The 13,300-nt window shown below is 36.1% G+C and overlaps 1 protein-coding gene across 2 annotated transcripts in view; it reads right to left on the bottom strand.

The window, feature by feature from the left end:
• The window catches only part of RAPH1 (Ras association (RalGDS/AF-6) and pleckstrin homology domains 1), an 86,374-nt gene that overhangs the window by 16,969 nt on the left and 56,105 nt on the right, over positions 1–13,300 (bottom strand). For both annotated transcript variants that reach the window (XM_057372863.1, XM_057372864.1), the window contains 4 exons: positions 5,979–6,056; positions 4,520–4,679; positions 2,247–2,368; positions 513–578 (listed from right to left, as the gene is read on the bottom strand). In XM_057372863.1, coding sequence (XP_057228846.1) covers positions 513–578; positions 2,247–2,368; positions 4,520–4,679; positions 5,979–6,056 — 426 coding nt within the window. The remainder of the gene's footprint in view (positions 1–512; positions 579–2,246; positions 2,369–4,519; positions 4,680–5,978; positions 6,057–13,300) is intronic.

Genomic DNA, 13,300 nt, shown 5'->3' with positions numbered 1-13,300 from the left:
TTCTGTTACACRTGTCTTAAAATTCAGTATTTGGTTTTTTAATATGAAAATGAAATTGAAAAAAAATGTAACTACTTTGCTTGCCATCAAAATTTAAAATATTAACTTACACYGCTCACTAAACCCACGATCTAGAATTCTGCAGAAATAAAAATTTGGGAAGCACTAGTAAAAAAATCTCTACCACCACAGGTCAAAAAAACAGGTGACAGTTCTGCAAATTTCAACTTGAAATGAATGGTTTTAGCCATAGCTACAGGCAACCTCAATYTGATTATAACTAGGTATAATATTTCAGATATTAAACTAAATACAGAAATTTTCTTTTAACTGATCACTTCTGAAACAGTGTAACATTAAAATAGCCATTTTTCTCAAATACAACACATTGCAATCACGGTCTTCCAGAATTACATTCAGTTCCGCCATYAATTTCAACCACCACAACCTTTTGCAGTTTGTCTTCAAACTCAAAAATAACCACAACGTCCTTTATGGTTTGAGATTCTTACCTCTAGWAGCACCTCTTTATTTCTGTCTGCCATCTCAGAGGTTTCTTTCTTCCCCAGAAGATAGTTCTGTAACAAAAGCAAGGTGAATATTTCTACAGGCATTCTGAAATGAAGCCAAATGACATTTCTTGTTTATTTTTTCATAGCAGTAAGAAAAAAAAMCGCAGCTATTAAGCAAGAACAATGCCTGAACTGAACAAAACTTTGCAGACTATCTGAAACTGTCAGACTGCTAAATAATACTTTGACCTAACTTACAATCACCTTTACCAGAAATAYCAGTCCATACTCTTATCTAACAGCCTCACAAGGACATTGTCCTCACTTTCCACAAATCTAACAGTGGTTACAATGCATCCAGAACTAAGAATACTATGAATGTGTAAATACAGCAATAAAAATATTAAAACCCCCCAGAGATCTGTTACATACTATCATTATTTCTGTGTTCAAAAAAGCACACATAGAAACAATTTACTTCTTTCCACCTTGCTCTGAGTTTTGCCGAATAGAAAAATTTATTTTTCATGAAGAGCTACTAAATAAAATACTGATCGACTTTTTRAAAGAAATCTGATTATGCACAAGGACCATACTTTATTTAATAAGTTTTGCACTCTTATTCAATTTGGAAAAGACCAGGACAATGAAAAACATCTTCTGCCTAACCCCGAGCTCTAATATGGCAAAAATGCCAAATATTCACAAAGTTTAGCCAGTTCAATATTTCAAACCAGGAAGACATATTTGGTTTATGCTGGTACCTCACTCCKGTGTCAGTGCCTACTATATGTACTGACAGTAGACCTCTTATCTACAGACTTTTGAAAAGAATGTAGAGTTTTGGTGCTTCAGTGCAAAGCACCTGCATGAAGACCTGATTTTCAGATCCTGCTTAAAAATAAATAAAGTAAAACTGATGTCCCATAGTATGAGCATGCAAAACTGATACCCAGTTTAAATCAAATAAATTAGCATACGATGCCATACGGATATAAAAATAATCTATAATCCCAAAAGGGAATACATTAGGTAAGAACTAAGACAGAGATCAAGTGATACTACATCCAGTTCTTTCCAAGTCAAATTCTTCAAAGAGCTGCCTTCTGCTTTTCTATTTCTTTTCCTTGCCTCCCTTACAGTACTGAACTGCTGCCAGATACCAAGTCTGTAGCTACCATTTGAGAGGAGAGAGGTCTTTGAGGCCATTTGAGAGGAAGCTGGGCCTTTGATTTCTTAGCCAGGGAGTGGGAAACAGAGGTGAATATAGGCAGGTGCCAGTTTTCAYAGAAAGGGACACATGCTCTCTTCACTTGCCATTTGACCATGGAGTAGCTATTCTCTTAGATTTTGTCTTCCCCTTCTTGCCAGCAATAAAAGAATGCACAGTGCAGAGACATTACTATTAGCAGTATCTGTCAACACCTTTCTTGCACATTTACATAACTGAGCAGCACTAAGCATGGGTGTAAATCCCCTGAAACTGCCTGCCTTCATGTGCATTAAAACTCCCCACAAACACATTAGCAAACAGATTGCTTCAGCTCATGGTTTTGTCTTAGGCACTTGACTTTGTGCCAACAACACCATGGATGTACACAGTGCCCAAGTGTAAAGCTGCCTGGCATTTTAACACACACAAATACCAAAATGAAAGTACAGAGATGAATGCTACAGAAAAAGTAAGAAACTGCAATCAGCCTAACAGGCATTCAACATGAATCTCAGGCTTACCTGTGGATTCTTGAAAAGTGCGTATTTTTCTATACGTTCCACGAACATTAGTTTGTTTTGACTATCTCTTGTCCAGTTCAGGAGATTTTCCACTAAATTTTCATGATCTTCAAAGATCCTTTCTGCAGCAATAATAAGAGAACAAATACAKTGACATCTGTCTCGTTTTGTGATAGAAACAAATCTGTAGTCATATCTAGGAGACAAGGCATATATGGAGAGAAAGGGTTCAAGATCTACTATAATGGGGGAGAAGGTTGTGCTAAGAAACTAAAAGAACTTAGTCAACTTTCAGACATGCCTGGTTTAATTTTATACAACCAATCACTCAATGCTGACCTCCATATCTTCAGGCTTATGGTTCCATCAACATATGAAGTGGTTTTTTTTTTTTTTATCCGAGAAGGCCTACATCCCAAAGAAACACTGCAGACTCAGATAATAACATTTCAAATTTTACGAGGACAAAGAAGTAGGTTATCACATTTATGTGTATTCTGGTCTACACAATATACAGAAAAATGTATTGGGCAGCTTTTTTGGTACAGAACTTTTCTCTACCATCCCAAATGACAATCTCATTCATAAAGTATCAAAAMAGCAATGGGCAATAATTAGAGGGAAAACAAAATGCTTCTGAAATGTGGAATACCCATGGCTAGTAGTGGTATTGTAAAGAAATCTGAAAACTGACACATTCTACTTCCTATGATTTCTCTTGCTCAATAGATGATGTGTCAACAATGGCTTTTGAGAATTTTAGTTCTCAGACAAAGGTCTGAGCTTTGACTCTCTATTGAAATAGTTACCACTAGTATTAGCACTTCGGAATACTGAAAATAGGCAAAGAGAACAGAATAAGGAAAAAGAGGAAAATTTAATGAAATGGTAGAAAATAGCTGAAAACCATCATTCYAAAATAAATAAGAAGGATTTGGGAAACCACTAGACCAACTTTCTCATCCTTTTAAGCACACTGAAGTAGAATCTAACTGTTTATAATTTATTCCTTCTTCATATAGGCCACACAGTGGCATTTCAGGAAATTAATTTTTTTCAGAATCCTTTGGGACCTGCTTGATCTTTCAGTTGCACCTGAAACTGAAACATGATTTTTCTTCCCACAAAATCAATTCTCCCACATTCTTACARAGGGTATATGGCACTGACCACATCCCAATCTAGAAGCTATTGCTAATGAAGACTTRAATGACAGATGACATCTCAACATCTTAGTGTGAATGCAACAAAACGTCATCTGCAGGGAGTGTCAGATGACAAGACATTACTGAGGTCTCAGGAGCTCTTTCTAAGAAGCTTTGGATTTACAACTCATTACTTCCATCAAGCTCTATGAACAACACAGCAATAATGTCTTCCAATAAAGCAAAAGTCATTACCTACTAGGAGTGCAAAACAAAAAAATCTTCAGATGACTATGATACAGAAGTTTACATCTCACTGCAGCTTCATTAGTGAAACTGGATAGCTTTCAAAATATATCAAGTTTCATTATAAGAACACAGTTTATTAAAATTTTACAGTTTTGAGCCTGGTAAGATATTATTTTTCATGGGATAGGTASAAGATTCAAAGAATACTCTGTCACCTCACAACAACCGTTTTTGTTTTCTAAGATGCTACACTATCTGAAATGGAAAAGGTTTCACCGAGAAAGGAAACATTCATTTTCATTGCAATTTGAATCAAGGTATTTGGGATCAGTTTTTTCTTTAATCAAAGTCAATAAATAAGATGCACCTTACCCATTCCCCCTCTTTTCCATTAAGACAGTATATCCTTTGGCTAAATGAACAATGTGGTATGTGCAATGCAGTGCAAAGGAGCTTTAACTGCTTATAGAGGAATATTGCTAATTCCMTTAATATATTTAACAGGAAAAAAATGTAGATCGTTTTATGCAATAGGAGTTATTAGGATCAGTTCAAAATACTATTTACAAAGAGGAAGAAGCACAGTAAGCTTTTTATCCCTTACTTCTTTCTTCTGTGAATAATACCTCAAAACCAAGAGGCTCAGTGACCAGACATTAGTAAGATTTCTATATTACACCCAGCATTTAGCCATGCTATTAATGTCAAAGAAGAAACCACTTCCAGATCATTCTGAAACCAGGTCAATCATGAGCTTTGTTACATCAATTAGMATTTACTACATTAATGAACATTATGAAGTATTTAAATCATTCTGGGGATACAGACTACTGCTGTATCAATGAATAAGAATTAGAAATGCTTATAGTTATTACTTACCCATTTGCAATTCAGAGATGGTTTCCACCAATGACCAGTCTAAACTGTAGCCACAATGTGATTTGTCCATCAGATTGTCTAGTACTTGTCTCACTGTTTGCCTCTCATCCACCATCATTGTTTTTGAGCTGTCATCAGACATATGGACTCTGATCACCAACTATTAAACAGAAAATGAAAAAAACAAAAAGGAAGATCAATTGACCACATTTCAAATAAAAATAAGGTTTTAAAGATCTTGTTTATTCTTCTAAGATTTTYTTACAGTAGCATAAAATTCAATCAAAACACTCCCTCGAAATGTGTAAAGTCATAAATGATATTTGTMGATATTTGTATCATGGACACTGAACAAGATGTTCTCCTTCAGCATAAGAAAGTAAATATAAAGGTCTTTCCAGCACAATGAGAATGTCATTTAGTTGTGTGTTAAGGACAAAAATAATTCCTGCCAAAGTGTCCTGTTCTGAGTAATAAAGCATCTTTCAGACAATTTAACAAAGAATCAGAATTTTTCAGATGTGCAATYTAACCTTTYTTCCTGCTTCCTATGGTATTTTCTAAAAATGTCAACATGTAAACAGTATAGCAATACTAAATCTTAATCTTACTTTTCTGGGGAATATGAAGCAGTAGTGTGAAAAAAAAAGGCTTTTAAAACAGAATGGCTTTTCATAGGCTTTCAAAGAGATCACTATCCAGAAAAAAAAAATCCAGCCATTCATTTAGGCCAATCAAAAGACTTAAAACAACAGATTCTTTTTGCCAATCATTATATTTCCATTTTTGCATCTTGTTCAGCTGGAAAATGTAAAATCTACTAGTTGTAATAYATTGGTTGGCTTGTTAATTCCCATCTTCCAGTCAGGACAGTTTTTCAGTTTTGAACTACAGTTAATGCAWAATGCATTAAAAGCTACTGAAAAGCTCCGGTTCATAAAATAAAAATGCTAAATTTTAAGGATACTTTAATATTCTTTGGGAGTACATCAAGTAAGGTCAGTAGACTATCCACTTGATAGACTCTGTCTTTAGTGTGGAATAATTGTCTTCTATTTATCACTGGCAAATCCAGCCATGCATAATGGGAAAAGGCTTGTGAAGAAAACACGCACCAGTTTTAAACATGYGACTGCAGAATACACAAAAACAATCTCAAGAGGATGGACCTTTATTTCAGTTCTGGGAGGAAGGGTAAAATCTTCTCAATGAGCACCAGCTGCAAAACAAGCTATTCCTTAAGAAAAACATGTTATTCTATATCCTAGGACTTTCCAGTCCATTCTAGATGGGAAAGCACATTACCACTAAAGATTAGAACACTACAGTGTTCCTATTTTATAAAGAGTAACTTAAGGGTGATGGACACAAATGAGAAGTTTTATTCTTTTTTCACCTGCATTTTCCAGTTGAAAAAAGAATAACATGACAATCTGATAAACCGATATAACTAACGCACCTTTTTCACTTGTGCTTCTTTAATCTTCTCTAACGCAACCCTAATCTTCTCAGCTTTCAGTTTAGCAGCCTGTTCCTCCTAGGGGGACAAAACACACAATTCCAGTTAACACAAACTTCAGTCAGGTTCTGAAATGCTGATTTGCCCACCTATAAATCTCCARCTATTTCTTAGTGATGATGAAAGCTATTACTTTTGAAGACAAAAAGTACATTACATTTAGAATAGCAACATTTAGAAACACAACTGCTGTTATCAAAGAAAACATACTGCAGGTATATATTTTGTATAGACATTTGGTATTTCTCTGTTCTCCTGTACTGTAAATATCCTTATGCTACCAAATATTTCAGCATATTATTTATTTACAGTCATAGGCTGGGACAACACATATGCAACAAGAATGTACAACGAAGAACACCCAATAGATTATTGGCTGCTCAACATAAAACAAAATAGCAGTGAAGAAATATCAGAAATTAACAGCACACAGAAGGCATAGAAACAAATCTTGTAAGTAGGATTGCATACTACATACATTAGTTTGGAAGATTTTAAACTATTAAATCCATTTGCAGTAAGAGGCTTGAACACTTCCTTTGTCTGTATTAAATCCAAGCTGTATTTCTGCTCCTTGCTTTAAATATTTTAAGACACAAGGCAAATGAGCAATCTTTTGCTTTTCTAAATAATCTATTTTTATTACATTYGGAAATGCATAAAAAATTCATGTAACTGAAATCGATCTGTGGTTGCTAAAGAAATCTGTATATTGTTAAGACTAAAAATACAGATTTTCCATTTCTGGAGATTATAGATATTTCTGTTGAAATTCATTTGAAACATGCATCTAAACAAGCAGGCACTGTTTTGAAAACCACATATGTAATTTTCAGATTTTCAAAATCTTAAACTGTGGATCTTAATTGTGATTAATATCTAAAAGCATCATAATTATTTAGAAATCTCTAGCACAAACAAGTCTATTAAAAACCACACAAATCCCTTCCAAAATATGCAGTATCCRTATAAAAGAATAACTAATATTTTTCCCAGAGTCCCTTTCCATCACAACAACATTCAGCTTGAATTTAGTACAGAAATTTAGTTCTGTACTACTTTCTTCTATGAATGTAATTCATAGTTTTTTGACCATATGTTTAGATGGTGGCTTTTTTTGTAAAAGTCAAGGTTAAGCTATTCTGAAATCCACAGTTTAACTTTTCAGCTTCTCAATGAGTTACTAGTATTTGTATCAACTGCTAAAGAACATTCCCTCATTATTAACTGCACAGGTCCTTCACACCTGTGACTATCCTATGCMATGGGAAAAACATCAGCTGGACAGGTCTTTCTTGTGAGAAACGTAATTATTTTCAATCAAATGAACCAGTAAGTTGGCACRAGCAGAAATAATGTGAGCCTGAAACCTTATCTGGGAATTGAATTACCGAGAAATATAGCTTTCATTAGTCTGCAGGGAACTATGGCTTTTATCCACAATAGCAATGGTGTCCTATAGCTTGGAAAGGTTAAATCAGATTAGCATTCTATGAAAAACAAACCATGCCATGACACCAAGAATCATTTGTTCTTCCTATCTGTCTTGGTTTGAGACAATGTTTTCAGAGAAAAATGTTACAGAGTAAATGTTTSCTCTGAAGTGAAAAATTTGATTCTTTTTTCCCACCAATATGAAATAGATGTTTGGGCAAAAGTGAAGAGAAAAAAAAAAAAGTAGTTTATTAACAACACACAGTGCCCACAGGACACAGATAAAAAGTAACTGTTAGACATTTAAAAGTCCAGGAACGCACGCCGCCCCCTGCCCCCACAAACTGCTTGGCGAGTGGTACGGAGAAAAAAGATGGCAGCTCCTGTCCCCGGGAAAAAGAAACTAAGGAAAATCCCACATGGCTGCTTTGGCAACAGAGGGRAAAAAAAAAACCTGATTATAGTCCTTTTCCTCACTCTGGATGAAAGAGAGTGCTCAGTGYGTTTTTCTGTTGCCAGCTTGGCTTCTTCTGGAGTCTGGCATGAACGGAGCTGCGCGGCTTGTCTCCGCTGGCCGCTGAATTGCTCCAGAAGCAAAAYCACATGAGTCGGACAAAGGGTGGTGGTCCAAGGAGAGCTGTTTGCCCAAGCTAACAAACCTGAGCTTGGGCAAACGGCAACAATGTAACTCTGCTGCACTCAGCGAGCAAGGACCTCCTGCAGCAAGCTGAGCTCAAAAGCCAATGAGCTGAGCTCCAAAASCCAACAGCTGCSYGGCAGCCCCTGCACCACCCCTGCCCCTTCTTCYRGATTGGATTTAAAGGGACAGGCACCTTTTTGGCATACAAGATGACGGAATATAGGAATACAGGATTGGTACAACATCAACCCAAGACACTATTCCTTAACATTAACCATTTCCATCTCTAGAAATAAATTATTAYGATAAAACAAGGCTTCACAGCACCAAGCCTGACAGAGTTCGAGAAGTGTTAATACAACGCTGTCAGGGACATGGTGTGACTCTTGGGGATGTCCTGTGCAGAGCTAAGAGTTGGATACAATGATCCTTGTGGGTCCCTTCCAAGTGAGCTTATTGTGYGATTCTGTGAAAGACTYGTAAGTTCATAAAGTGATGTTATGCACCTGTTCATTATGAAATCAGCAAATCATAAGATTTATTTTATCATATATTTGGAGAAACTGTAATTCATAGTTTAAAAATCTGCTCATTAACCTAAACTTTTACTGCCRTACAAAAGTTGACAGAACGTTTGGGTTTGCGCTTCATTCAGGTCAAGCCRCACAATTTCCGAGCCCAATTCACTGTACAGTAGTGCAAAGCAAGAGGAGCACCTGCCTACCACAGCATACAGGCAGCAACACCAGAGCAAGTAACAAGCAGCTGTGGCCTCTCATATATCTGTGCCAAAACAGCTGGAAAATCTTTAGTGACATTAAAGTTTATAAACCATCATCCCCTAAAATGCTTTTAAAAATAAATAAATATGTACAGCAAACAAGATTTTAAGGATTTAYTATTTTAATGCCCACCAATTATTTTTCATTTCCTACTCAATTTAATGTGAGTCTAGAGATTAGGATTCCTCATACTTTATCAGAGTTTAACAAAGTCAGTTTAAATTTAAAAAAACACCCCAAAACAAAACAAAATTGCAATTATCAAAATAAGAACTGGTTTCAACCYGTAACATATTATAAGAAGAGGTCTGAATTTACTAACTGGAAAACACACAGAGTAAAAGAAAACAAGAATWTGAAATTTCTGGAAGCATATAGTAGTGAAAGATTTTCAGCTATTCATATTTTTCTTGATAGTTAGTGCTTAGGCCACTGCTGATGTGACAAACAATGTTTCATGGGAGAAGGAGGAAGAACTATYTGTTTTGATTCCTTAATAAAATAATTTAATAGTCCACCAAAATTCACAACCATTTGTTCTGTTTGTCTTCAAATGGCCCAAGAAAACAGTCTCCACCCATCAGAACCACCCCAGAATAGCACTTAGACACAAACACAGACTCTCTCCTCCCCCTGTACACAAACACAACACAACTTCTGGCCAGAAGGAAGTACGTGCAGTCCAACAGCTCGTACTAATGAGCCAACAGCCCTTCTCACTGCACAGGTATTTATTTCCCCTTTGCTAGTCAATACTAGCAACAGTGATATGAGTTGCTAAAGGGTTATAAATATGGAGGTAAATAGCAGGGCTGCTGCCCTGTCATGGCTTCACAGACCATGGGACAGACAATGTGAGTCCCTGATACGGTCTCACACTGGTTAGCATGACCTGCCTCTCTTGTGCAGCATTACTGCTCAGTTAGAGCAATCACAATACACATGCAGCATGGCCACAGACTGATCTGGAGGAAAACTAACACAGCAGAAAAGATTCAGCAGAATCCACTCCCTGGTGAGACTGCCTTTACACTCACAGGCAAGCCCTGGAAAAGCACAGAGGAAATATGTACACGCACATACTTTATAAAAACACAAAACATAATTGGAGAGTCATTTCCACCTCTGGCAGGARAAGGATATTCTCTTTTAGTAGCAATACACTTCACTGTCAAATTGCAACATAAATTCCTCACTTTACAGAACTATTCTGGGACTATTGTGACACATGCATTTTGAAGTTTTGAGCCAAGATTACTTTCAGTTATGGAAAATGTTGCACCTGATTTAAAGAATACTTGGCAACATACTTATGTATAGAACCTGTTAATCCAAAATATTTGAACATACTCTGAACCAAAATGGAAAATGCATATCTCTTCAGTGCAAAGGTCTCAATCATCTCCTTTCCTGGAATTTATATACCAGAACTATGTTTTGATTAATTTTAGCCTACAGTGAAATATCAGAAAGAATAACACAAAAAAAAAATGAAGTTAAGATTGCCATGATATAATGAYAAACACAGTTTCTTCCTCCAGTTTCCAATTAAATATGCACTTACAAGATATTCCAGCTGTGTTTTAGCATTAAAGATGCAAGACACGCGCAATGACAGAGCTGACCTTGCTCAAATGATTTTTTGCCTAACACTGCTAGGTTGGGGTTTCATTTTTTCTTTCATTTTACATTTCTTAAGTGTTATTAACAAGTGTTATTTCTTAATTGTTATTAACAATTATCTCTTTTACAGAGAGCACAAACAGAACGCAAAAAAAGTAGAGGGGCATCACTTAAGAAAGGTACTTAGAAAAGCCAGTAATTAAATGATTAAAAGAGCTAAATAACAAAGTCCTCATTTTAGCAAATTTAGCAAAGTAGATAYAAATTACAAATGCATAAAGAAAGACATTTCTTCTTTGATTAATTCTTTTCTGAATTCTTTTTTAAAATGAAGATAACTAAATACACCAGTAACATTGACTTCTGAAGGACTAAAAGCAGGTATCCAGTGTTYATTTTCCCAGCCACAGATTAGCCTTGGGTAGAAAGGCAATCACCTGTTTTGCAGGGACTGTCTTTTTTACAGTTAGTACTGACACAGAGGTTCCTGTTACCAGAGAACACCATATTAACATCTCCATTAGTACCTAACTGCCCAAAACTTCAAGACACCTTTACTAGCCTCACATTTAATGTATAGCAATCAGAATATTAATCACATTAATGCAGTTTTTCTGTCGATTGCTTTCATTTATTATTAAAAAGAACACTAGAACAAGAGTGTATGTGATCAGTACTAAAACCAAATGTGTGAATATTAAGAGCAGTTCTTCCATATTTCTTGATAAACTCATTAGGATAAATAGAATATTCCTACCCTAAAAATGTGCTGCAGTTGTGGCACAGTCCATTTACAAACAGTGAACCTGTGTTTACAGTAGTAGTTCATGGCTGTTCTCAAAACATATGCTTATTGCATTTCGTCTAAATAACATCTATCTGGGTAAAGCAAAAAGGGAAGCAAGACCTGAGTATCACTAAATGYGTGTGTGCATTCACCCTGATGAGGGGTTCATCCTCTCTAATGTAGACTCATCACAYATCTCCTCCTTCTTCCTTCCCAGTTTAACACAGACTTTTCCATGCCTCTGGAATATTCCTGACATTGTCACCATATTGCATTATGCTACAAAATACGGAAATGGCTGTGAAGTGGTAGTATTGTTTAGGGGTTGTGTCTGAGAATTACTCACCTGAAAAGGTCTCAGACATTACAATGACACTACAGTCAGTTAGTGTCATATTTTTCCTTTGTTCTACTTTGTTCAACATTCACAAACTTTTTGTTATTAGAAGCCTAACTCAAACACAGAAGATGGCTTCTGAATGGAAACTGGAAAGCAGCAGTTACATTTTCAATGCATCTCAAAGTCACACTGGCCCTAGTCACAGTTTCTGACAGAAGGCATCTTCTTCCCCACAGTCTGAAAGGGCAAAGAAGGCCCCATCATTCATATCACTAAGGAAGATGTTGAGAAGTATTGGACCTGGTATTGATCTCTCAGGTGCACCAGTGGTTAATGCCTCCAAGTGGAACTGTRCCCTTTTGAAGTTATGCTTCCAGGTATGGCAGAACAGAACCTTAATCAGCAGAGTTGTACCTTCTACCATCTGCCCTAAAGACTACTCAGAYTAGATTTGACAAAAGTGGCAGCGATGACATAAAAAAAAACCAAAGGAATTTCACTGTCTCTTTATGCCTTGAAGCAACCATCTGCTCTACATTATCATCCCACTTGCCTCCGAATAGGACCTGTCTAGTAAAGGGTCTAGGGCAGGCTTCTCACTAGGGCAAACAGTTACACAAGAAGTGTAAGTACTGGGATCTGGGACCAGGAGAAAAACAGGAAAGGAGAGGGGAAAATATCCAAACAAACCAGGCAGAAGAAGRGACCTTAGAAATCACAGTAAGGAAGACTGAGAGTGGAAAGACAACTACAATGTAAAGAGGAGACACTACAATAACTGGAAAGGAGTTTCAGCTGGACAAAAAGCTCAACTGATAGGTGGAAAAGTGCAGATTTCAGAACATTGGTTGATTGTCTAATGCAACCACAACAGATTACTAYAAATAATAGAAAAATTATGTTTTTATTAGAATGACAAAGTATATAATCTCATTACCATAGTAAAAAAGACAAAGGACATTAAAACTACACAGGCCATCACAACTTCCTCAGAAAGTGTCCATAGGWGGCTAGAGTTTTTCAATTGTCCTTAGATTCTTTGCAGATTAGAAATCAATTGCTGCATTTTTAAACTGCATTAAAAAAAATTTCAAACAGATGCTTAATTCAAGAATGAGCACATCTGAATCAGAGTGGCCTCTCAGGCCACAAGATGCATGAAGCCAACATCMCAACTGATTTAATCAAAAGTCTGATAGAATTACAGTGTGCAGTAACCAAAATGTACAAAGCAAGAGAATCAACACTCATAAGAAGAATTTTTGTATTTCAGATAAACAAGAAAAGAAGAATGACATCCCTGCTATTTGGGAAGAAAAGGTTCCTTTACCTCCAGATGCTGACATACTATCTAAATCATTACAGTATTAAATCACTATCATCTGTCTTCCTAAATGTTTCAGCTTCATATGCATCAGAACAGTAGAAGAAATGCTCAATTCAAAATCCAGCATGCTACCTTTCTATTTTGATGGCCAAAATTGAGATGTATTTGAGCCTTGAATACTTTCTCAAAATTATTTGCATGTGCTCTAATTTCACTGAGTACAAAGCTTAGTTTTTGATATTTATTGTAGGAAAACAAGGTTGCAGATTTGACAGTAAGGCTACATCGCTTTATTTTCAATRTTCAATAACTTAGTTTTACAGATATGC

This window comes from Malurus melanocephalus, unplaced genomic scaffold (assembly GCF_030028575.1).
Source record: "Malurus melanocephalus ecotype Western Australia unplaced genomic scaffold, MMel_1.1 scaffold_180, whole genome shotgun sequence".
Classification (NCBI taxonomy): Eukaryota; Metazoa; Chordata; class Aves; order Passeriformes; family Maluridae; genus Malurus; species Malurus melanocephalus.
This window is presented reverse-complemented; position numbering and strand designations above follow the sequence as displayed.